At 39.5% G+C, this 26584-nt stretch overlaps 1 protein-coding gene across 15 annotated transcripts in view; it reads left to right on the forward strand.

Annotated features, from left to right (window-relative positions):
- Positions 1-26584, forward strand: part of NRXN3 (neurexin 3) — a 1769272-nt gene that overhangs the window by 1342700 nt on the left and 399988 nt on the right. For all 15 annotated transcript variants that reach the window (XM_043472668.1, XM_043472663.1, XM_043472670.1 and 12 more), the window contains one exon: positions 20637-20818. In XM_043472668.1, the coding sequence (XP_043328603.1) occupies positions 20637-20818 (182 nt within the window). The remainder of the gene's footprint in view (positions 1-20636; positions 20819-26584) is intronic.

Consider the following 26584-nt stretch of genomic DNA (forward strand, 5'->3'; position numbering starts at 1 on the left):
TAATTTAAAATACTCTAAAGGCAACTTTATCATAGTGAATTCTTCTTTTCCTATTAAGAAACAATGAGTCAATAACCAAGATTTTTTGGAAGATTCTTTTCAACAAAGGTATCTCGGCCCTGGCTTTCCCTACCTGTGAAGTCTAACCCTGGGTCTTATCTGCTGCATTGGGATTAAGTTCCACTGGGAGAGGCAATCTTAGCCATTGTGGAAAATGAATAGTGAGAAAATGGTTTTGCATGTCCACCAGAGTGCAGGAGAAACATTTTTAGACTGCTTCCTTCCCACCACTTCCGGGATTCATGGTAAGAAGAAAGGAGTTATGTTTGTCTATTTCAGTGATTGAAGGGATATTTTTAAATGGATGATTTTTGTTAGTAGGGTTTTCCTAGAAGATGGACTCTAGACCAAAAATATCCTTGAGAATATAGCCCTCAAAGATATTTCTGTCAAATGTGTTAAAAGTATTCTCAGGGAAAAATTTTCCTGGTTCCCAAAATGGCTACTGATTTTCTCAATGAAGAGGTAGCAGCAATTTTGCTGCAAAGGAAGATGACTTTTTTTAAATGAAGAAGAAGATGGTAATTAATTTAGATAAATGTATTTGTTCTCCCAGAGTCCAGCATTTCTGTTTAAATAGATTTTTCCTTTCTTAGATAGTTCCCTTTTATAACCACCTGGAAAGAACCTACAGGCATTCTGAAAAGTGACTATTCAGCCACTGCTGACAAACATCTGGGGGTGAAATTTGTATCATATTTTTTGCAGTGTCCATTTGGGATATCTCAAGAAAATGCTTATACTCATTATGACCTGGGATCTTGAACCCAGGTATTTTCACCATAATTCTTGGTTTGATTTTCCAAAGGACCATGGTCCTTCTATATGGAATCCTACAGATTTGAAGATGGCCGCCCTGTCCAGCTCCCAAAGGTTTAATATCCTGAGTTCATTTAGTTGTTCTTTGTACGACAGCACTTTGAGGTCTTCTCTTTCACACTTGGTTTCTTTCCTTTTAAGTCTAATTTTCAATTTGCTGTTGTTTTTGTTGTTGTTCAGTTGCTAAGTCATGTCTAACTCTTTCCAACCTCGTGAACTGCAGGGCACCAGGCTTCCCTGTATTTCACTATCTCCTGGAGTCTGCTCAAACTTACGTCCATTAAGTCAGGGATGCTATCCAACTATCTCATCCTCACGGACTGTTGCCCATCAGGTCCGTGGAATTCTCCAGGCAAGAATACTGGAGTAGGTAGCCATTCCCTTCTCCAGGAGATCTTCCTGATGCAGAGATCGAACCCAGGTGCCCTGCACTACAGGCAGATTTTTTTATCCATCTCAGCCACCAGGAAAGCCCCTGATTTTCAATATCCTACTTAAAATGTTATGAACAGAGCTACTTGGAAAGCTGTACAATCTTCTTAGAGTAGAATCAGATAAGATTGTCTCTCCCATGAGATACCTCCTGTGAGACCCTCTATAATTTGGTCTCTATTTCCCCAAAAACATTTTTCTCTCGCTGTGTCCCTCATGCCTCTGTTCCAGCCATACTAGTTCCCTGGCTGCATCTTAAGCAAACCCAACACATTTCTGACTTTATCTCTTGTCCTTGTTGCCCCTGTCTTGAACCTTCTTTCCTTTATAGGCTTATGGTGACACTTATTTTGTTCTCAGGCCCCTATTGCCTTCACCTCAGAGGGACCTGCTCTGTCCATCTCTTTTAAAATAGGCACCATCCCAAGCCTATCCCCTTGTCATGCTTTATTAGCACTTAGAACTCCCAGACATTATATTATAGATCTATTTGTGTGTGTGTGTGTGTTTACCAGCCATCATTATAAGCATACCATCTCTACTAAGGCAAGTATATTCACTGCTATTTTTCCAGCACTCAGAAAGGTACCTAGCACATAACAGGAGCTTAATAAATATTGGTGAGTGTATCAACTAATTTGCTATTTACATGCAGATTACTTGTGGGCAGAAAATACAGACCGAGATTTTTATTACATATTTAACAGTGCATGTAGCCACATGGTAAAGAATTACCTGACTCATGGGTGAACCCAAACAGCATTTGAGCTTTTAGATGTTAAAGAGTTGTATATGTGTGTGTTGGTGTGTGGATACACACACATTTTTTTAATACACACACACACACACACACGTGTGTGTGTGTGTGTGTAACCAAAAAGGTGAACATGTGATTTGAAGACCTGGATCCAAGCCCTCTAAATTTTAGAACATGAAAAAATAACAGAAGTGCACAAAATGAAGGAAAGTGCGCCTACCAGTCTGCTCGCTGCACATGAATTTCCAAGGATACAGTTGTTCTCGAACAATCACAGTCAGTATATCAAAATAAGCGCTTTATTGAGTAGGGTAAAAGGAGTTGCTAGCGAGACTGTAAATTCTCTCTCAGAACAAATGATAACTGAGCCCGGGAGCCCTTTTGTCCTGGGGGGAGGGGGCATAAATTCCCTGGAAGAATCTGTCGTGGGGAATTGCTCTGTATTCATCATGTCCGCCTCCTGCATCATTCATGAATGTCATAAGAGTCTAAAGAATGGGTACTTCATAGTGAAGATGATTAAATAGGCATTATACACGTCTTTCTTGCTGCACCGTGCTTTGAAAGAGATCCCATTGAGATTGTAGCATACCCCTGCCAGGCCCTCTCATTTCTTGCCTCTCAAGGTCTCTGACGTTGGGTTGAAGGAGCTTCATGTGTTGTCAGCATTACACCTGTTGAGACTGAACTGTGGACTAGTTCGTCCCTTATAACAGAGATTTTAGGATTGGCAAAGATGCCATCAAGCTCCAAGGGGATCCTTTTCCAGGGAGCAGAGAAACTCTAGTTTGAGCTTAGCTTCTTCAGTGATTGAGCTCTAATGCTTTCAGATATTTTCACATCTCTTCACTTGCCTTTACTTTCTTGTGGACTAAGAATAATGAATCAGAAAAGGGCTTCTTTATATAAGATTTGTTATTTTATGTATTCAAAAATGAGGTTTCAGATCACTATGTACCCAGTGAAGCATATGCATGTAGAGTAAATGCTAGTGTAACATAGTATATGTGACCTTACATCTATCTTCTCTCTGCAATCATTTCTAGTCACATATACATATATACATAGGTCGCATATACACATATAGGTCACATATACACATCTAGTCACATATACACATAGGTGACAGATAAGCTTTCTCTCTTTCTCTCAAATACACACACATGTTAATCCTGCTCCATAGTGATTCTTACTATTCAAACAGAGTCTTCTGTGATGGAGTGTAAATTAAAGTTGATCAATAAGCACATTTTTCTTAAGCACCTACTTTAGAGACAGCAGAAAGACTTTAAGAAGGGCCGTGGACTGGAATCAGGGGAGGGCAGGTTTTGTTTTGTTTTGTTTTTGATTGGAGTATAATTGCTTTACAATGTTGTATTAGTTCCTGTTGTACAACGAAGTGAATGAGCTCTGTGTAGACATATATCCCCCCCAGTTTGTGCCTCTCTGCCACCACCACCCCACCCTACGCATCTAGGTCATCACAGAGCACAGTTAAACTGTGTTCCCTGAGCTTTATAGCAGGTTCCCACTAGCTGTGTATTCCGCACATAGTCAGTGTATATATGTTGATGCTAACCTCCCAAAGCATCCCACCCTTCCCTTCCCCCAGTGTGTCCACATGTCCCTCCCAGGAGAAAGGAGTTCTAATTTGGGTCTGCCACTCACCACCTTAGATCAATTCTATAACCTCTTCGGGCCTCGGTATTTGCATCTGTAAGTCAAGACATCAACTGGTACCTTTCAAATTCCCCTTCTAACTGTTATGCCACATGATTTTACGTGCCCAGCCTGGGACTCAGCCATCATGAGGACACAAAGAAGCACATGACATCACCACTGCCTGCAAGGAACTCATCATCTGATCATGTCCATGCACATCTCTGACCCCTGCTGGGCCACAAACTCTGGCCTCACATGGGTGCTAGCTCACTATTGCCATCTTTGACTGTGGAATAGGAATCATTCAGAAAATAGTACCATGACCTCTGACTGTGACTTCCACATGGTAAACCCAAGGTGTCTTTGTATGCCTGTTGTCTCTGGGCTTCTCCCCAGAGTTTATGACTTTTAAGAATGTTCACTTTAAAGTAAAACTTTGGACACACATAGGAATGGAATTGAATGGATTAATTAGGCAAATTGGATCATCACTGGTTGTGACCAGTCAGAGGACTCCCTTCAAAGAAAGTGTTTTCCCATCTTGCTTAAGAAATCATACCAGTCCTGCCTCTAGGTCAGGAATTGCTTCAATGAAGGTAGACCCTTTGAGCTTTTAATTTGTTCACGGAAAGGAGCCTCTTCACTCCTCGTTATCCAGGCTTCCTCTGGAAGTGGGAGGGCCGATTGAAATGCCAGCCTTGGCACTTTACATTCTGCTGCTCCAGCCGTGAGTCTGATTCATTCTTGCTGCTGGTTTAAGAGAGATTAAAAGAAGCAAAGCTGTTCTCCGAGTTTCTTGATCTGTACCGTGGCAGCTAAAGTCAGAGGAAATGGGGACAATGAGGAAGGGAGTAAATCCTTGAGAGTGATGTGCATGTGATCTCTGGGCAGCAGACCCAGTGTTCACATGGAGGCGGCAAATACTAGGTCATTGCTTTGGAGAATCTTTCAGCGCCCAATAAAATCTACCACCTATGTGACACAACATGAGGCAAAGGCTGAGGCTGAGAGATAAGGACAGACAGGATATATGGCTGAATAAAGAACTTTCAATTTCCTTTACTTAGTAGATGGGCAAGTATCACATCATTAAAAAAATACCCACACTGAAAAAAACACCTGAATGCGCATGAGCAATGCCTGAATCTTTTCACATGATTGACTTAATCAGGAGGCTTGATCTAACAGGGAGAAGCACTGTATTAATTTAAATATGGCAGGTGCTATCTAAGTTTATTGCAAGAGCTAAAGACCAATTATCCTGTATTTTTCCATAAAATTGCATTTTCTAAAAAGAGACTGGTATGTCTGAATATATCCATCATAACAAATCTTCAAGCTTTGATGGAAGTGACTGCTGTTTATTTGCAGAATGTCATATCTGCACTGTTGAATCAATGCTAAAGTTATCATATTAGAACTAAGAAGAGGACCTGGGAAATTAGTTTCTATTGACTTGATGCCTGGCTTTGTGAATAAAAGCATAAGGCCAGAACAGCTGTGGAAAGTCATCAGGGCATGATGACTAAAGGGCAAATTTTTTAAGGAGGAATAATGCAGCCACCTCCCACAAGATCCAGAACAAAGAATAAATGCAAAAATTGTTTTTATCATGAGGACCTGGGGAACAGGCACCCTTTCAAAGAATGGGGAGATGTTGAAGAGAGACTTAAAGGGAGAATATGTTTAAAATGTATTTAATTTGGCAGGAGAGATGAGAGCCATTGAATAGTTTCAAAAGGAAATTGTCTTGCTAAAAGTAATGAAGGGAGAAAAAAGTGGTGTGAAGCTTTGAAGAGGATAAAATATAGTATAGGTTAGGAGCTTATATACTTGGAGAAGCAGAGTCAATTATTATATCAGATTATGTGGTCCCCCCCACCCCAGTTATACCAATAGATAAAACAAAAACCTAAGAGTTCAACAGGAAAAGAATGCAAAGTTAGAGCCCATAACCTCCTGGAATATTACGCAGCCATTTAACTGAAAAGCATAGTAATATAGACATCAGTTCACGTATTATAATAGAAAAAAGATGCAAATTATGTAAACACTATGATTACAACTGTATGCAAACTATGTTTTTCTATAGCTGGAAACCAGAGAGAAAGGCAAATAGTCTTATGTTCAAGGTGGTGGTTTAAAGGTGCTTTAGTGGCTAAGTCGTGAATGACTCTTGTGACCCCATGGATTATAGCCCAACAGGCTCCTCTGTCCATGGGATTCTCCAGGCAAGAATACTGGAGTGGGCTGCTATTTCCTTCTCCAGGGTATCTTCCTGACCCAGGAATTGAACCTGGTTCTCCTGTATTGCAGGCAGATCTTTACCAACTGAGCTACAAGGGAAGACCATGTTCAGTGGTATCATTTATCAAATCAATTTGTGTAATCTTTCAGGCCTTCCAAATGCCAAATAATATGTACTTAGGAGATTGTTAAGCAGTATCTGGGTGCATTTTATGATGACACAATAGGATAGTCTCACTTGGGGCTTAAAGTGAAAGCAGTGATCCTTTATAGGAGTAAAGTGCCAACAGAACCATTAAACCAATACTCAAGACTCAGTCACCCCCAAATTAAGCTTACCACTTTCATGCGCTAAAATTGTGCTTCCTTTTTTTTTTTCCTATAATTTTATTTGCTCAAATTTGAAATCTCTGAATCAGCCTCCACTCCTTCCTTTTTTCTTCCCCAAATGTCACGTGGATCACCAAGTCCTTTTATTCTTCACGTCTTCAGTGCCCCCCTCTCATTTCTCCCTCACGCTGCATCTCTTACATCCTGCATATTGTGGTGCCTCCTAGATCCACTTGCACACACTTTTCCACGTGTGTCTCTTTCCATCTTCCATGCGGCAGCCAGAGTTATTTTCCTCAAGCACAGATAAGATCATGCTTCCCCACTGACCAAAACAGTCAATTTCAAACTTTCTAAACACTACAATTTTTAGAGATCAAAGAAATTTAATTAAAGAAAATTAAAGATCTAAAACTTAAAAAAAAAAAAAATCTGTGTTGGAGTGACTTTAACATATTCACTAAGTAAAAGTGTTTCAGAAAATGAAAACCAAATGTTTGGTGGAAACTACTTTATTGTAGGTATAGTTCTTGAAGTATTTCTGTTACTGGAAAAGAGAAAACCCGTTAAGGTAAACACCTTAGTTGACAAGCCAGTATCTTAGTAGACAGGCTACATGTTTACCTTGGGTGTATCTGTTTGTTTTGTTTTGTTTCAGATTCCACGTATTAGTGAGATCATCAAGTTGTACACCTGAAACTAATATAATATTATATGTCAACTGTATCTCAATAAAACTGGAAAAATACTAGGAAATAAAAATAAAAATGAGGATATGTCAAAGAAGAAGAAGTCTTGAACTGAGTCTTGGGCTGCAGAACTGTTGATCTGATTTTAAAAGGGGGAAGGTCATTCTACTTGGAGGCTCTCAGCAGAGCTGTCAAAGAGCACAGTGTGATTTGGAAGCAGAAACAGCATCATCTCTTCGGTGTGGTATGTGGGCTGAAGAGCTGAGGACAGCAGAGATAGGTCTGGAAAACAGGCTAGTGAGAGCAGAGGGAAATGCTCTTCAAACCCTTTGCCCATATTGTAACTGGGCTATTTTGTTGTTGAGTTGTAGGAATGCTTTATAAATATTGGGTATTAATCCCAAATCAGATATATGCTTTGCAAATATTTACTCCCATTTTGTGGGTTACCTTTTCAATCTGCAAATATTTACTCCCATTTTGTGGGTTACCTTTTCAATCTGCAAATATTTACTCCCATTTTGTGGGTTACCTTTTCAATCTGTTGATAGTGTCCTTTAACATTCAAAATTTTGAAGTCCAGCTCACTTATTTTTTTTTTCTTTTGTTGCCTGTTCTTTTGGTGTTCTACCCAAAAACTCCTTTCTAAATTCAAGGCCATGGGCTTTTCCCTAAGTGTTTCATTTTAGGAATTTTAGAGTTTTAGCCCTTACTGTGAGGTCTTTGATTCGATTTGAATTAACTTTTGTATATGGTATAAAGTAAACACCCACTTCTTTTTTTGCATTTTTATGTTTAGTTTTCCCAGCATCATTTAATGAAAAGATTGTCATTTCTCTTTGAGTAATCTTTCCACCCTTGTCAAAAATCATTTAATCACTTGTGCAAGGGTGGCAAGCTATTGATATTTATGTATTTATTTGTGTTAGATAAACTTATCAATTGATCTCAAAATTTTTAAGTTTTTAGAAGCATTATTTTTATTGTTCAGTCAGTCATGTCTGACTCTTTGCAACCCCATGGACTGCAGCACACCAGGCTTCCCTGTCCTTCACCATCTCCCAGAGTTTGCTCAGACTCATGTCCATTGAGTTGGTGATGCCATCCAAGCATCTCATCCTCTGTCATCCACTTCTCCTCCTGCCTTCAATCTTTCTCAGCATCAGGGTCTTTTCCAGTGAATCAGCTCTTTGCATCAGGTGGCCAAAGTACTGGAGTTTCAGCTTCAGCATCAGTCCTTCCAGTGAATATTCAGGGTTGATTTCCTTTAGGATTGACTGGTTCGATAGCTTCTAAGCATTATTTGGAATATATTAAATCAGATCTTTTAAAAATTATTGCATTCTTTCCTGATATTTTACAACTTTATTGATTTAGTGAGAACTTATACATTTTTGTTGTGATAATAAACATCACTATCTTCCTGATTTTAATGGAGAAAACTATGTAATTTTACTATTTAGTATGATGTTACAGTCTGTTTTTGATCAGTTTCAGTTCAGTCACTCAGTCATGTCCAACTCTTCGCAACCCCATGGACTGCAGCATGCCAGGCTTCCCTGTCCATCATCAACTCCCAGAGCTTACTCAAAATCATGTCCATCACATCAGTGATGCCATCCAACCATCTTATTCTCTGTCATCCCCTTCTCCTCCCGCCTTCAATCTTTCCCAGCATCAGGGTCTTTTCCAATGAGTCAGTTCTTCTCAACAGGTGGCCAAATTGGAGTTTCAGTGATCATATCTATAATATTTAGAACACCTTTTGCAATCCCTATTTTAATTAGAATTTTTTAAGACTGCTGAAGTTTTTCAAGTCTTTTTGAAAATCATGGATAAAATAATTCTACTTTAATAGGATGATGAAATGAATTTTGCTGATGGATATCTTTTTGTTGAAGTACATTATTTCTCATATTCAATTCACCATCAAAGTTTATTCAGAAAAAAATTTAATCAATATTCATAAGTAAAATTAGTCTAAAATGTTTTGTTCTGTTTTTATGCTGTATATTTAGCAGATGTCAATATTAAGATTTTGTTATGTTTGTAAATTGATTGAGGGAGATATTTAACTTTGCTTGTGATCCGGTATCATTTCAGTAATTTGGGGATTATCTTTTCTTTGAAAATTAGATAAAACTTACCTATAAAACCATCCAGACCTGCATCTTTTAAATAGTAGGACTTGAATCACGTTTCCAAAGGTTTCTGTGGTCATTTAGTGTATTGAGTATTTCTAATTTTCCTTAGAAATCGTTGGCAAATTATTTTTCCTAGAAATGGTTAATTTCCTCTGGTTTTCAAATCTTTCTCTAAAGTTGTTCAAAATAGTCTTTTATATTTTTAACATTTTCTAGAGCTATGATTATATTTCCTTTATAATTTCTGCTATTCTATCTTTTTGTCTTTGAGTTTCTCTTATTTCTGGTATTTCAGGGGCTTGTGTACTTTCTTTGACATTTTAAAGTGCAAGCTTTGGGCTTTTTAACTGTTGTTTTCAAAATACATTGGGTAAATTTAAACTTTTATTAATCATCACATCTGAGCTATTACTTTTATTTTTTTGTAATAGTGCCTTAAAAGTTCAGTTAATTTCTGTTCATTTCCTTTATTATTATCTAAGACATTTTCTTCTGAGTAAAGCCTTATTTGTAGCTTATAGGACTTGATATAAAACAGTCTCTTTTTATTAATATTCTCATGTTCTATTCATTGGAGTTTTTGAGTTATACAACCTAATTATGGCAATCATTAAGGATTTCTTTGTCAATGAGAATATGATCAGTTTTACAAGTGTTCCAACTTAAAATGTATGTGAGCTACTGAATGGGCTCCTTTGATAGATGATACTTAGATTTCTTGGTAATGTATCAGCTTCTCATCTTGACCATTCTTTGCCAATTCATTTATAAGTCTTTTATTATGCCCCTGCATGTTCCTGTCACTGAGATAGCTATCAACAGTTCTTTACTATCCAGGACTTTTCTGGATTGTTGTAAAAGTTGCAAAATTTGAACTACGGTTTGTGGTTTAGTTGCTAAGTCCTGTCTGACTCTTTTCGACCCCAAAGACTGTAACCCGCCAGGCTCCTCTGTGCATGGGATTTCCCAGGCAAGAATACTGGAGTGGGTTGCCATTTCCTTCCCCACAGGATATTCCCAACCCAGGGATCGAACCCGGGTCTTCTACATTACAGGAGGTCTACTGCATTGCAGGCAGATTCTTTACCGACTGAGCCACCAAGTTTGAACTCACTTAGACTCAAGAAGCTAGCAGCTGAGAATTTCATATAAGAAATACCAAGGCACAGCTTCACAATAGGGACTGTCAAAATCAATTACTCAAACAATAAGATTTTCTTTCTTTGTCTCATTCCCGACTCAACAATTGACTTCACTTTTTGAGCCAGTGTTTCTTTTCTCACAACCTCCTTCCCATTGTAGGAAATGTGGCCATGGCAACTGTGTGCTTCTTATGGCTTAACTTTATCATCAAGCAGGGACTGAAGGGTGCTTCTCTGGATCCAGGTTCCAAAACAAAACAAACAAACAAACAAAAATGCAGTGATATGCTCTGGTTGGTCTAATTCGTGTTAATTTACCATACCTTAGCTAATCAGCTGTATCTAAAAGGCAGAACCTGTTAAGGGCTTGACACTTACCATTCAAATCATATGATTGGTATGGGAGAAAATAGTTATTTCCATGTTAAGGGGCTTAATTTTTAAGATAAAAGAGGAAGATGTGCTAGACATATAGAAAAATGAAAAGTTTCCTACAGGTACAATAATGTTGGTGAATCCCTTCACTTTTAGATGGTTACCATATGTGGGCAGGAATGGTGTTATCACTTTCTTAATCATTGGGCAACTGGATACAATCTTAAGTGATCATGATAGATACATGATCTTAAGAGATCATGATATCTTAAGTGATCATGATAGATATGGAGAAGGGATTTTAATAACTGAAGTTTGTTCCTTTTGCCTAACTCCGACATCAGTTCTGTGGTTAAGAGATATATCTCATGGACACAGGAGTCATTACTTTTAAAAACATTAGCCAATTTTTTTGAGAAAACAATGTTTTATGAATTAGAACCATAAATACCCCAAAATCATATGTTTATAGTCCCTGACCCCTTGAAAGTACGAAGTACATATTAATCAAGAATTTAAATCAAAGCACTGGAAACAATTACTCTTCATCTGTATTTCTTTCTCACAGAATATTCAGTACTTAGAAATCCCTTGAATGTTCTTATTAGAGAATATTCAAAGCTGTGGAATAAAAGAAGGAAAAGGAGGCAGACAAATGCACTCCAAACTCCTCTTTTATTCTAACTACATCCCATGAGATGTCAGAGGAATGAGTTTCCAAAAAACTGCTATGGAAAGGCTGATGAGTTATTATAAAATGATCATTTTTCTTTTTCTTTTCATTCATTTATATTTTGCCTAAGGACAAATGTATATAGAATCTTTGTACTTAGTTAATTCTGTGTAAAATAGAATACCATTGCTATTCTTAGATATGTTACTTTGCTTCTCTAGTATGTCTTCTTGTTAAATCTAAGAAGTATTTCCATATATATACATATATAAGTATATATATGAAATGTATGTACTAAAAACAGTTTTCAATGTAATTTAGGAATTGAAGGGTAACGTAAAACAGTATGACTAAAAGTGGGTGTGATTTTCTTATCAGAGCCTGCCAAAAATTCACCAAAGACAAATCATTCAAATGTCTTCCCAGTTAGATTTCTTTTATAAATTGGAAGCTATTCCATCATACGGGATGTTGTGAACCCTAATTGATGAGTATTTATAAAATATTTCTACACTGAGATGAAATGACAAAAAGCTGAGATGGATTCATGGGCAGATGCCTGAATGACAGTGTGAAGATATGAAAGTATAGGTGAGCCAAGTTTTATTGATTAATTCAGCAGCATTTATTTCCTGCGCATTCAGTGCTGATAGAAAAATTAAACAATCCTGTCCTTCAGGAGCTCATGGTACAGAGGATTCTGGATTTTCTTTTTGTTTAGCAATAAAACAATATTTATTTTCTTAAACCTAAATGCTGTGCAATTTCCTAGTACTTATTTTGTTTTGCTATATGAGATACTAGCTTGGTTATAAAGTTAAATTAAGTTGGCTATAGTTAATTTCTGAAATAAAGCTCATTATAGAGTCCACCCTTCATAATTTAGAGTTTTACGAGCATGGTGTGTAATTAATCAGGAGTAGGCTATTGTCTGACCTTTTTATATACTTGATAGAGAACAACTTCATATTAAACCAGTTATGTAACTGAGATAAAATATCAGCCCTCTACTGCTATTTCCATTGTATGGGAATTGTGTTTCTGTCTTGCTTGCTGTTTATTTTTTGCTACATGTTAGCAAACATTGTCTTTCTACTTTCTCATTATCTCTATCCCCATGCAGTTACATAGGTAAATTTAAGGGAGATATATTCCTTAAATGAGATAGATCTGGATTAAATTCCTGATTCCTTTAGATTTGGGGCAAGTTTTTTTTTTGTTGTTGTTGTTTTTTTTTAACCTCAGTTTTTATATAGCGTTTCTCATCTTTAAAACTGGAATAGTGACCCTTATGAACTGAACTATGTCCCCTCAAAAGTTATATATTTAAGTCATAACCCCCTGTCATAACCCCTCAGAATTTAACTGTAATTGGAGATAGAGTCTCTAAAGGGGTAATTAAGTTAAAATGAGGTCATTAGGGTGGGCTCTAATCCAATATAGCTGGCATCCTTATAAGAAGAAGAAATTGGGACACTTGAGTAAAGAGAGTGGCTGCATGAGAGTGAGGGACAAGGCCATTCCCACTGGCACGGCAGCCCTGAGAAGCTAACAGAGCGATTTCTAAAGTGGAAAGTATAGGAATTTGAAATATTGTACTGTGTACTATAGCACATGATAAATGGTTCATCCATGCAGTGAGCATAATTATTAATATGAGGATTAACATGAGTATCATAAATAGCATTGTAAAGCACTACCAAAGGTTTGTGAAAGAAATGATTGCCCCCAAGAAAGAACAATGAGCTTATGGAAATACTTTTAAGCAAAAGGAAATTTAAGTGCATCCCTGGAAGCTTTAGTTTTAGATCAATTTCAACATATAGAGAGCATTGTATACTTTCTCTCTGATTGAGGGATATGCCCTGAAAGGTTGCCCCTGTGTTTTCTAGCTCCATGCCCGTTGGTTTCACTCATTCTTTCTTTAAGAAAGAGAAAGAAACTGCCCCATAAGGAGAGAGCCCTCGAGTGGCCGAGCATGAAGAAATGGGGCTGGGATCTCCCTGATGATATCCTTGACTTGGGCGATATTGTCAGTTTCTCAGTTAGCTGAGCAGTAAATCTGATCATTTCTTTGCTGAAGATGAAGTATGTTCTTTAAAACAGAGGAAATTTCTCTCTTAATGTTCAGTACCTTCAGGTTTGCTTTATTTAAGGTGACTTCATCGTCGATTTAGGTGTTTATTTCAAAAATTTCAGAGTACACAAAATAGATCATAATAAAGCATCTATGAAATAAACACATTACAGGGCTATTTCTAAAATCTATATCCCTTACCTTGTATTCCCCTGTGGCTCCTTCTATAATGCCGAGATTTTGTTTTTCATACTTTTTTTCATCTGTTATTTACCCTCCCCTTCTCCGCCTGGAGCTCTTGGCCTCCAGGAATTTCTTTACAGAAGTTACGTCCCCTGGGTGAGCAAGATGACCTATGGAGGGGAGAGGAGGGCAGAATAAAGATAGGGAGGATCTGGCTCTGTCTCAGCCCCAACATGTGAAACCACATCAAGTCATTTAATCTCTTTGAGCCTTTGTTTACCCTTCTATTAAAGCAGTATTAAAAATATTTACCATTCGCACATCAGTGGGTACTGGAGAAAGAGACATCAAATAAGATACTCCCAAAGAAAGCAATTTGAACACCATTTGAAGTTATGGAATTATAACACCCCCAAAAGAGCCAGGAGTGTGCATTAGGGGAAACATGGAACAAACTAAATATGTAAAAGAAACTGAGAAACTTGGCTTTGCAGGTCATCAGTCATTACGGGATCCTTGAGCCCCGTGTCTTCATTGCCTCAAAGAGATAGTTGTCATTTTCAATGCCTTTCCATTTTAATTTTATTATCTGTGTGATAATTGATATGAATTAAAGGTAATTTTAAGTTAATAGCAATAACTACACCTACTGGCATAATATATTTTGTGTCACCGATAGCCTATTTCCAAAAGGATTTACCAATTTACAATAAAGAATACAAGTGTGAATAAGGTTGAGGAAAGAGTAATAAAATAGAAATAAGGAATAGGAACCTGATATAATAAAGGAAGGGAGACATACCTCAGTGCCGTTCTATTTTAAACTGTGTTCTCAGGTAGCGTTCAGAGAGTCCCCGGCAAGGAGTCTGACATCTCGTTTCTTATCCTAGTTTACCCACCAGGCGGTTTCCATGCTAAGAATTATATTATTACTTAATGTATTATGCTACCTGCTTCACTTTTCCACCAGTAAATTATCTAGTTCTCTTTTTAATTTTAGTTTATTTTGATTGAAGCATAGTTGGTTTACAGTGTTGCCTTAATTTCAGGCGTATAGCAAAGTGATTCGGTTACATATATAAGTATATGCTTACGCTCAGCTGCTTCAGTCATGTCTAACTCTTTGCGACCCTATGAACTATAGCCCTCCAGGCTCCTCTATCCATGGAATTTACCCAGGCAAGAAGTGCACTGGGAAGACCCAGAGGGATGGGATGGAGAGGGAGGCGGGAGCGGGGATCGGGATGGGGAACACATGTAAATCCATGGCTGATTCATGTCAATGTATGGCAAAAGCCACTACAATATTGTAAAGTAATTAGCCTCCAACTAATAAAAATAAATGGGGAAAAAAAAAAAAGAATACTGGAGTGGGTTGCCATGCCTTTCTTCAGGGGATCTTCCCGATCCAAGGATCAAACACAGATCTCCTGCATTGCAGGCAGATTCTTTACTGTTGAGCCACTGGGGAAGCCCCATATGTGTGTGTGAGTGTGTGTGTGTGTGTGTGTGTATGTACTTTTTCAGATTTTTTTTCCATATAAGTTATTACAAAATATTGAGTACAGTTCCTTGTAAGTTCTCTTTACATGCAACTCTCTTAGGTCTCCCCTTGGAGATGCTTCCAAACATGTTCCATTTTAACACCAATTGAAAATTCAGAAACAGCTACTTCATTGTTTTTAAACATAAATATATAATCGATATAATATATAAATGCTTTTCTGGAGTCACTGTATCTTTAATTATTTGATGGGGAAAGATAGTAAATAAATTCCAGGTAGTCTATCATATTTTCTAACTAAACCTTCCCTTCTTTGTACACATACCCACACACATGTACATGCAAAAGTATACACATATGTGGTGGTGGTCATTTTGTCACTAAGTTGGGTCCAACTCTTGTGACCCCATGGACTATAGCCCACCAGGCTCCTCTGTCCATGGGATTTTCTAGGTGTGTATATTTTATTTTTATTTCTAATGTAAATCTCGGAGAAGGCAATGGCACCCCACACCAGTACTCTTGCCTAGAAATTCCCATGGACAGGGGAGCCTGGTAGGCTGCAGTCCATGGGGTCGCAAAGAGTCAGACACGACTGAGCGACTTTACGTTCACTTTCCACTTCCATGCATTGGAGAAGGAAATGGCAACCCACTCCAATGTTCTTGCCTGAGGAGTCCCAGGGATGGGGGAGCCTGGTGGGCTGCCGTCTATGGGGTCGCACAGAGTCGGACACGACTGAAGTGACTTAGCAGTAGCAGCAGCAGTATAAATCTTAAATAGAACCTTGATCCTATTCCTGTTTGTAATCCCCTAAATGAGTAACATGCTGTATGGATATGGAGCTTCCAAAATCACCATCAGCTCCATCCCAATAAAGAGCTAGCCAGTTATGAAAACTATGAGCCAGACCCATTGTGGGTACTTTTCAGATGAAAGAAGTTGTGGGTTAAGTAATATGTAATGCTCATTGACTATTTGAAGAGGTAGTGTATGTACCTTATCATGGCTAATGGCCACAAAATGGAGATTCCATTACTGAAACAGTGTGTTGGTTGGAACTAGTAAAGCAACCTCAGCTGCTTCCAACTTGCAAATTCTTCAATGTTAAAAGGCCAAAATGCTACCACAGCATTTTTTTTCCCCTCAGTTGAATTAATCACTTTTGTTAGCAAGCAGAGAATTTACATGGTCCTGATTATTGATAACTGTAGTATGATCTTAGCATAAGCATACTGAGCACAGTGAGGAACCAGCAAGTAGAAATGCTAGACTCCTTCTTGGGGTGGAAGGCGTGTGATGTGGAATGCATGGCTTAGAAGTGAAAATCTTTAATGGATTAAGGAGGATTCTTATGGTTCCTGGGATGTTCCCCAAAAGTTTTTGTAATGTGATTTGTAATCCACATGTAAAAATAACAAAATGAACTTTTAAATTTGAAAATGTAAAACAAAATAATTCTATGTTCCCCCTGGGACTCTATGGTATTTTTATATGAAAATGACTAGAAAGCATGTATTTATTTACCTTAAAAACTATGCACAATAACAAAGCTAACTAAAGAAGAAAATAATAATAGGTTACCAGATTAGAGGGTTATAACTATTAATTAACTTCCTTTAAAGCCAACACTGGACCATGGGAGCATCTGGGGTCTTTAGTCACCCTTACTAGCAAACTCAGTACAAGAATACATTTTAGTATTTATTTCTACATAGCAAAATAAGCCATATGTTAAGGATTCGTGGCTCAGTGGTGAAGAATCTGCCTGCCAATGCAAGAGATGCAGGAGACGTGGGTTTGATCCCTGGGTTGGGAAGGTCTCCTGGAGGAGAAAATGTCAGCCCACTCCAGTATTCTTGACTGAAAAATCCTATGGACAGAGGAGCCTCAGTCAGTCAGTTCGGTCACTCAGTTGTGTCTGACTCTTTGGGACCCCATGGACTACAGCACGCCAGGCTTCCCTGTCCATCACCAACTCCTGGAGCTTGCTCAAACTTATGTCCATTGAGTCGGTGATGCCATCCAACCATCTCAACCTCTGTCATCCCCTTCCCCTGCCTTCAATCTTTCCCAGCATCAGGGTCTTTTCCAGTGAGTCAGTTCTTCGCATCAGGTGGCCAAAGCATTGGAGCTTCAGCTTCAACATCAGTTTTCCCAATGACTATTCAGGGTTGATTTCCTTTAGGATTGACTGGTTTGATCTCCTTGCAGTCCAAGAAACTCTCAAGAGTCTTCTCCAACACCACAGTTCAAAAGCATCAATTCTTTAGCGCTCAGCTTTCTTTATGGTCCAACTCTCACATCCATATATAACTACTGGAAAAACCATAGCTTTGACTACATGGATCTTTGTTGGGAAAGTAATGTCTCTGCTTTTTAATACGCTGTCTAGGTTGGTCATAGCTTTTCTTCCAAGGAGCAAGCATCTGTTAATTTCATGGCTGCAGTCAACATCTTCAGTGATTTTGGAGCCCAAGAAAATAAAGTCTGTCACCATTTCCACTGTTTCCCCATCTGTTTGCCATGAAGTGATGGGACCAGATGCCATGATCTCTTAGTTTTTTGAATGTTGAGTTTTAAGCCAGCTTTTTCACTCTCCTCTTTGACTTTCATCAAGAGGCTCTTTAGTTCCTCTTCACTTTCTACCATAAGGGTGGTGTCATCTCCATATCTGAGGTTATTGATATTTATGGACTGTAGCCCACCCGAGGAATCTGGTGGGCTCCAGTCTGTAGGGTCACAGAGCTGGACACAACTGAGCACACACACTCAAGGACTCTGTACCTTTTGTGCCCTTTTCACCTATAAAGTTAGAATTATCTAACATAGTGACATCCTAAATTCAGAAAACAGAAGCAATAAAAATAACTGAAATAATACATTATATCTACTTATCCTAATATTGTCATAGTATAATTTCATTCTTTGTTTACTTAAAAAAAATTGCAGTCATGGTGACCTTCTAGTCTCTCTATATAAGTTGTGTTTTTATCTTTTAAAATACTCTTCCTCTTTGTATTCTATATATTGGGAATTACTGAACAGGACAGTGGTTGAAAATATAAGCAGAGTAGAAAGTTTCTAAAGTTATATGGATAGTCAGAAAGTCAGACTAACCTTTGAAAAAATGTTATATTTGTGTACTATGGCTTTTTTTTCCTTTTTTATTCTGCTTCATTCTAATGAAAAGGTGTGAAAAAAATGAAGTGCAGTCAACTTTATATCCTTGGTATAGTTTATTATAGAATGATATTAAGCTATGATTAGTATATGGTAAAGCCAGGATTTGGTAGGCAGGAGAGTCCAAGTGGAGACTTAAGGAGGGTGTCAGTTATTTAAATCTGATCCTTGGGTCTCTATTTCCAAACAATGTTAATCAGTGAACTATTCCATAGGACTATTGTTGTGAGGATCCAGCTAATGAATTTGAAAAATCTTTTGCAAACTGTAATGTACCATGTATACGTTGTCACTGTTATCAGTATTTTACTTCTTCTTTTTGCAGTGACAAAATTATTTCCTGATAGACTATGCATTTACTCCTGTAGCAGAATCCACTATATATTTAGGACCAAACAGGGAAAGATTTTATAAATGGCCACAAAAATGTCACAGGCTAATTTGCATTTTTAGTGATTCTATACAATAATTACTGAGTAACCTTCAGTTTTCCAAATAAAGAATAAAAGGAATGGTGGTGATATTTGTAATCATCTACAGAAAGGAAATTATTTAAGTGTTTCACAGATGGAGAGATATTAAGGGTAAATCATTATATCCAGATTTCTAATTTTAAGAGGCTTTGAAGGTGCTTGTGGATAATAAGGAGCAAACATTGTGCATGTAGAATTAAACATAAACTTTCCATACCATAATCCTCAAATCTCCAGACAAATGTGGAGGGCTTTTTCAGACCCCCATCCCCTAAGAATTGAGAAATTCATAAAAGGAAAATAATGTCATGCTACATGTAATACACAAACCGAGCATACTGGAGCAACTTTAATAGTGACCTTTCAAAGAGGACAAATTAAATTCTACATGCCTCAGAATACAATGTGGCTTAAAGCTTTAGAAAAGGATAAGACATGACACATACTACTAATTCTAGCCTCATAGCAGCTTACTCTGTTATTTCTGAACAGGCTGCATAACTCATTTCTTCTTCAAACAACATAATTCAACCCAATATTCTCTATAAACTAAATGTAGACCCATGCTGGGGATTTTTAGAAAATTCTAGAGATATAGGAATGCTTGTCTCATGTTACTTTAAAACAGTTTCAAGAATTGGACTATTATCAGTGGGAAACACACAAGAAAATCTGGTGCAAAATGTTCTCTGAACTTTGAGATGAATGACATATGGAATTACTCACTAAGGGTAACATACATAGAGCCGTGGAAACTACAATGATATAGCTGTTTTGGCTACCAAATCTGCATACTTTTCCCCAAATTCAGATTTAAAAACTTGTTTTTAAAAGTAGACCTTTGAAATGTATGAGATATAAGTATTTTCCTTATTTTTCTTCCTCTTTATATTATCAAGTGTGAAACAGATCGCTAGTCCAGGTTGGATGCATGAGACAAGTGCTTGGGGCTGGTGCACTGGGATGACCCAGAGGGATGGGACGCGGAGGCAGGTGGGAGGGAGGATCAGGATGGGGAACACATGTAAATCCATGGCTGATTCATGTCAATGTATGGCAAAAACCACTACAATATTGTAAAGTAATTAGCCTCCAACTAATAAAAATAAATTTTAAAAAGCTAATAATAAATAAATAAGTATTTTAAAATTAATGTATTCTTACTGACCCTTGGGTTTATGAATTATAAGAGCTAAAACACAAGTAAATATTAAAAACACCATTGAACCTACTAGTCATAAGTGAATGGTGTTTGTCATGATCAAAATTCATTCAACTGAATTTTTTTCCCCGTGTCTCCTATATCTTCTTTTTGAAATTTAGTTTGGAAAGGAGTCAGAAATATCTGGTTTGCCTGGTATTCTGTCACAGCTAGGGGGAAAAAATATGGAGTTAATTTTTTAAAGGCCTCTGCAATTAATGTTTATCACCTTTTATATAGCAATATAAGAGTGAAATAGACAAATGCGTTGAGTCATGTAACTCGGTTTTCTCAGGCTTTCTTTTCTGAGAGGGTGGCCGAAGGTTCCTTTCTCATGCCGTCCGTCCTGGCTGAGACTGAAGAAGATGGAATAGTTGTTTGTCCCAAGGTAGCAGAGCTCTCAGACATGGCGTGCTCTCTGCCCTCTGCCCTTGTTCAGCGGGACCTGGAGACGCGAGGACCGCCTCTTGCTAGCATCTGCTTTGTGATTAACTCATGTCGCCTGCCTCTTTAATTTGGGGTGACGGCCGTCTTCTGATCCCCCGCATTGCATCCCTCTTGGTCTCCGGATCCGGGCACGTGAAGGCCGTCGTGCTCCACGGCTCCTGCGCAGTCTCGGCGGGGTGACCGCCGCGGGCGAGGAGCCCTGCAGGTCCTCACGCTCCCTCTCTCCTTGGTTTCGCAGCTGGCGCCACGTACATCTTCGGGAAGAGCGGAGGCCTCATCCTCTACACCTGGCCGGCCAACGACAGGCCCAGCACGCGCTCCGACCGCCTGGCCGTGGGCTTCAGCACGACCGTGAAGGACGGCATCCTGGTGCGCATCGACAGCGCCCCGGGCCTCGGCGACTTCCTCCAGCTTCACATCGTGAGTACCGGGCTGGGGCCCGGATTCTCTTGCCTTCCTGGTGGTCTGAGTGAGTGAGCCAGATAACTGCCGTGGAACATTCTAGGCTGATGCGACACTGGAGCCCGTGCTTACATCCTTGCCTCGGTGTGCTGGAGCCACACCTAAGGGGTGCTGTGTGTTAAGCCTCATTCCCTCCCCCCTTGGATGTGAACCGTGATGCCCAGAGGGTGCCTCGGGAATAGAAAATACAAAACTCGTCCTGTCCAGACTCCTTCCTCTATTGTGCAGTTTGGCCATGAGACATTTAGCAGACCACTTAGGTGTAAATTGGAGAAGGAAATGGCAACCCACTGCAGTCCTCTTGCCTGGAAAATTCCATGGATGGAGGAGCCTGGTGGGCTACAATCCATGGGGTCGCAAAGAGTCAGACACGACTGAGCGACTTCACATCCACTTAGGTGTAAATAAGAGACTGACCAGGTATGGTTCATCTTCAACTGGTGTAAGTGGCAAGGCCATCTTGAGTATCAGTGATCGCCTACATTTGGGAGTCAGGCAAGGTTTTCTCCAAAGCAGGGGTCCCCAACCTCTGCGCCACAGACTGGTACCTCCCGTCAGATTAGCAGCAGTATTAGGTCAGAAATAAAGTGCACAACTAATGTAGTGCCTTTTGAATCACCCTGAAACCACCCCCACCCCCGTCCATGGAAAAATTGTCTTCCACAAAACCGCTCCCTGGTGCCAAAAAGGTTGGGGACCTCTCTGTGAAGGGCCAAATAGAAATACTTGGGGCTTTTCGGATCATGCAGTCTCTGACATAGCTACTCAACGCTGCCATTGTTAATGTGAAAGCAGCCACGGCCAATCCATCATTAAAGAAATGTGCGTGATTATATTGCAATAAAAATATGTTTATAAAAACAGACTGATGGCTGTGCTTGGGCAACCTCTGCCCAAGCCTGCAGGCTTTCTTGTAGAGATGTAAAGAACACATAGTAAAAACTGAGGCCACAGTGGGTGGGGCAAACAGAGGCAATGCAATGGCCAGGGGTTGGTGTATGCGTGTGTCTTATATATCCGATGTTTTGCTTGTATATGTAAACCCAATAAGACTGTGCCCTCACTCACTGCAGATCATTAAGAACACAGTGCAATTCAAAGAAATTAAAATGATTTGGAGGAAAAAATTACTTCGTTATGAGGATAGAAAATATTTTTATAGCAACAATTAACCCATTTTATCACCTGTGAGTCTGCAGTTAGCAAAGTAGGCTAGAGAAGGATATGATTCTCATCCATAAGTACCCAGAGTGCAGCCACCAAGAGCAAAGAGAGGAATTGCTCTCATTAGTTAGCAGTGACAAGGCTAGAAAGAATGGGTTTAATTTGGAGCAATAAGAATTCAGTTTAAATAGCAGGGGGGATAAAGCAGTTAAGAAGAAAAGGCAACTGGGGATTATCCCCAACCTCCAAAAAGGAGGAGAAGGGACGTTTCTTGGTAATCTTTGAATGTGAGTTTTGCTAACGTGTGCATCTACTGAGGAAAGTGGGGTGAGGCTTCCTTGCTGGGCTCTGGGGTGGTGGTAGCTGGCTGGAACCTACAGCAAGCTCAGCCCTGGAAACAGTGCGCCTCTCCAACGCCTGCTCTTCAGCAGGCCTTGGAAATAGAAGCAGCTGGAAGGAAAAGGCTTGAGCTGGAAGCCTGTCTGATCTCAGGGTGAGCCAAAACAAGCCAAGACTCTGCTCAGAAAGGCAGAGAAGCACTGGTTAGAAGCAATTGGCTTCAAAATGCAGAAGAGGGGTCTTGAGGAGAGCCGTGAACCTTTAACACTTCCTCAGATGCTTCAGGCACCATATGGTGCTCTGAGCCTGAGCTCAAGCCTTTTAAAAAGTCATGCCAAGGAGCAGAGAGAAACACAGCCATAGTTAGTACAGTTTATCTTTATTTGGCCTCTAAGAACCACCATAATTTACAAAACTCTGTGAGATTTATGCTGCATATAACTTAATGACTATTTCATGGCAGCTATAACTAGGCTATTATTACCAGTTCACTTGCATTTTCACGGTGATTTATCTTCTTTTTTTTATTCAGTGTGACTTACTAAGAAAAATATGATTTGGCACAGCTATGAGCATCCTTTTCGAGTCCAATCATGTGCTGCTGGTTTATCCATTTCTTCCTATTTGTGTTTTGTAAAGCAGTTCCACTTTCAGGAGAAACATTTTCTTATTTTCTGGTAGTTTACTCGGAGTTGGCAGCATTTTTATAAAATGGATATGAGGATCCTGGGAACTCCTAGGGAGAACCAAAGCAGTCCATTTTGATCTCTTTTTTAAAAGCAAGCATACAAGAAATTTTACATCAGAATGTCCCCCTTGGGTATTGTGAACTGATTCCCATGATGTTCTCATTGCTTAAACATTCTGGAAAATTCCAACAGATTCTCCTTCAGAGCTTGGGTTAGGAAATGCCATCTGGCATTTTTTGAGGAAAGAAAAAGAGACCCTATGATGTGAAAAAACCACACCATTCTGGAATGGACCTGACATATCTCTGGCCCTCTGGAGCATGGGGACTCCTTTACTGGTGTGTTCTTTTCAAATCATCTTTTATTCACTGGTGCAATATCTCTGGTGTCTGCCAGAGACAGAAAGTGTATGTGATGGTACTCCAATAAAAATGTGCTTATAAGAACAGGCTGCAGATTGTATGTTGGTGACCTATTGTATAAAATTGTATGTTTGCCCTAGACTGGGCAAACGTCCTCACAGAGATATAAAGAACATGTGATTAAAAACTGACATCAGAATTGGCAGAGGAAAAGGAAGGTTCCTTACTATAGTGGAGAGAAGGTCAAAGAACTTGACGAAATCCAGCCTTTTGCTTTGGACACTGAGGTAGCTGCATCAGGAAAATGAAGCCTCAGATGCCTACTAGATAATTCTATGTGATTTTCACTATCTGTCAAACATGGATTTGTTTACTAAACATAGTCTGTTTCCTTGTACTAAAGAAAATTACTCAGAAAGAAAGGAATGTAAGGGCCATTACTCAGAGCTGAAAGGGTTGGAGAGGCAGCAAAGGATTTCATTCCCCTTGCAGTGACCCTTGGAGAAGAGAACCAGTGAAAGCGATGACAGGTGTGAAGAGGACGTGAAGGCAGGGTAAATCCCAGGGCCAAGGGAAAACACAATCAAGTGGGCGTGAGCAAGAGATGACACAGTTGCCTAGAGATGGGCTCTAGCCAGGGTCTGTGGGCAGAGCTGCATTCTTCGAGCGTGGGTGTTAATTGTGGAAACAACCAAAAGTACCTTGCTGCTACTCCTGAGTGGTTGTCAAGCTAATACGTTGCACAGAAAAAGAGTATAAACTCTGAAATTAGCGTGTGTGTGCACGCACACACATGCAAGAGAGAGACATGAAGAGAGAGATTGAGAATTTGTGTTTTGTAAACTGCTGCAAGAGGCAATTCCTAGGAATTCCTGACTTTTTGAGCAGTGGTAACACGGTGTTTGGAAGAAGCCCTTTTTACCCCCAACTTAACCTATCTGAAGGAAGAGAAAATTCTCTCCCAAGAACACTGGGGAGTCTGACGCCAGGATGAGCAACCACTCTCTAAAACAAGACTTGCCTGTTGTCAAGACACCAGAGCAGGAATGCAGAGAACGTCATCCTGCTTGCCAGCTCTGAGTGCTGCTCCCTCCATGCAAGCTTTGCATTGGGAGGATTTGGGAGAGTAGAAGGCAAATAAAGCAAGTGGAAGTTCAGGCTTCCACCATCCTTGTCTGCCACCTGTGTGGAAGCGGGGCTGTAAGGACTGAAGCGGGCTGCCCATTTATTCCACTTCCTCTAGGCTTCACCGTCCTTCTTCACACGCTTGAAGTCTCCCATATCTCTTCCTTTGCCATCCTAAAGTCACCACACCTAAAAAACTCTTTGGGGAAGTAGGTATCTTTTTCAGCTCATATTCCCCTGGAGGCCCTTGAGTCATTGACTAATTACTTTAGTCAGCTTCTTATGTTCCTTCCCCCACCAGGCTAAAGTCAGCTGCTCTGACAGGGTTTGAGAGTAAGTTAGTTAGTTCAGTCACTCAGTCAGGTCCAACTCTTTGCAACCCCATGGACTGCAGCATGCCAGGCCTCCCTGTCCATCACCAGCTCCGGAAGCTTACTCAAACTCATGAGAGCAAGAAGGAGAAATAAATCAGCATGACTAGTTTGGGGACATACGACATGGGGGAGTGGCAGGAATTCATGGAGAGAGCTTGGTCAGAATGAAGGCTTTGTTGCCCTGGGGTAAAAAGAATTAGTACAAAGAAAGGGATACCCACACAGGCCTGGAGAGATGCTGTAGGCACAGTTTTTCCTATTTTACACTTTGCTCACGTTATCTGTTGTTCTTGCCGAAAGAACAGGGGCTCTTCCTTCTTGGGCTGATTTCTTTTAAACCAAACATCTTCCCACTCACCTGGGTCTCATGGTAATTAAATAGGCTTGTTGAACAAGACAAGAATTAGATCATTAAAAAAAAAATCAGAGAAGGCCAAGAGATCAAAATAATTTAGACTGTTTGCTTCAAGTTAGCTGTGTTTCTTCATTTTTGGTTTACGCATCTGTGATGTACTATTTTCTGTGTCAATTATTAATCATGATATTAATGAAATCATAGATGAGATGTGTCTAACAAAGGCAAAAAAATCTTTGCTGAAATGTGTGCTCATGAAATCAATTTCTATGGAGGGAGGGTCTCGTAGGGCAGAGGGATTTTTACAAATCATTACTTCAAATATAAGTTCCCTCCATTGAAATCTATTGTTGAGAAATTAATCTGCTCAGTATTTGGAGAGAAGCTATCCGTTGTGAATGACATCTGCCTATTGACCTTGTGTCTATGGAGCTGTCTTATGTTACAGTCACCTTCTTTATACAATTAGGGACAAAACTGAATACGACCGGAGAAAGGATTACCATGAGGTGCTTGCCATTGCTATCATGAAACTCTTGACAGTCTCCTTTCACCACCTGAAAAACAGAAGGATGGGGAGAACTGGGCAAGAACTAGCTTCTCTTTATGTAGTTAATGCAGGGTGTAAAAAAGGCATCCTATTAATTTTCTTCTTTCTGTGTGTAATTTACAGTAAATCCTCTTGGATTCATTTTTTAATTATGAGCCTTTCAGGAACAGTGAAAATTTATGTGTCAGGGCACCTGTTTTGTTTGACAAGAATCTATAACCTTCCCCAACTGTTTCCTTCCTGACTTACAATGTAGACACTTAACATAAAACAAAGGAGAGGAGAAAGGGTTATTGTTCACATTGACCCCGTTTTTGTAAGGGCACAGTGTTCTCTTTCCAACACCCCCCTTCCAAAAAAAAAAAACCCAATAAAAAAGACTGATGGTATTCTCTCATTGTCAAGTTTGGGAAATCAGATATTTATTAAGTTTGGCTTGTATAGTATTGTTTTTCCATAATTTATAGCACTTGAAAAGACTCCTGGAGGAAAAATGGGAGCAGAGCTGAATTATGATAAATGGTCTGTTGCTCACATCTATTGCATCTATAAATTGTTGGCCCAGATGTTTCACTTGGCTGTCTGTGTGTGGGATATTCTCAGTAAACCATCAACCTCTGGGTTGATCTTCAGTGAAGTTGGCTGGCTGTTAGCTTAGGTTCATCTCTGGATTTGGCCAGTGGCGGAACTGGATTGGGTTCAGGCATGGCACGTGGAGGAATCTGCAGGGGAGTCCAGAGTAGTGTTGGCGTTCAAGACTGGTAAC

This window comes from Cervus canadensis, chromosome 6 (assembly GCF_019320065.1).
Source record: "Cervus canadensis isolate Bull #8, Minnesota chromosome 6, ASM1932006v1, whole genome shotgun sequence".
In the NCBI taxonomy this organism is placed as follows: domain Eukaryota; kingdom Metazoa; phylum Chordata; class Mammalia; order Artiodactyla; family Cervidae; genus Cervus; species Cervus canadensis.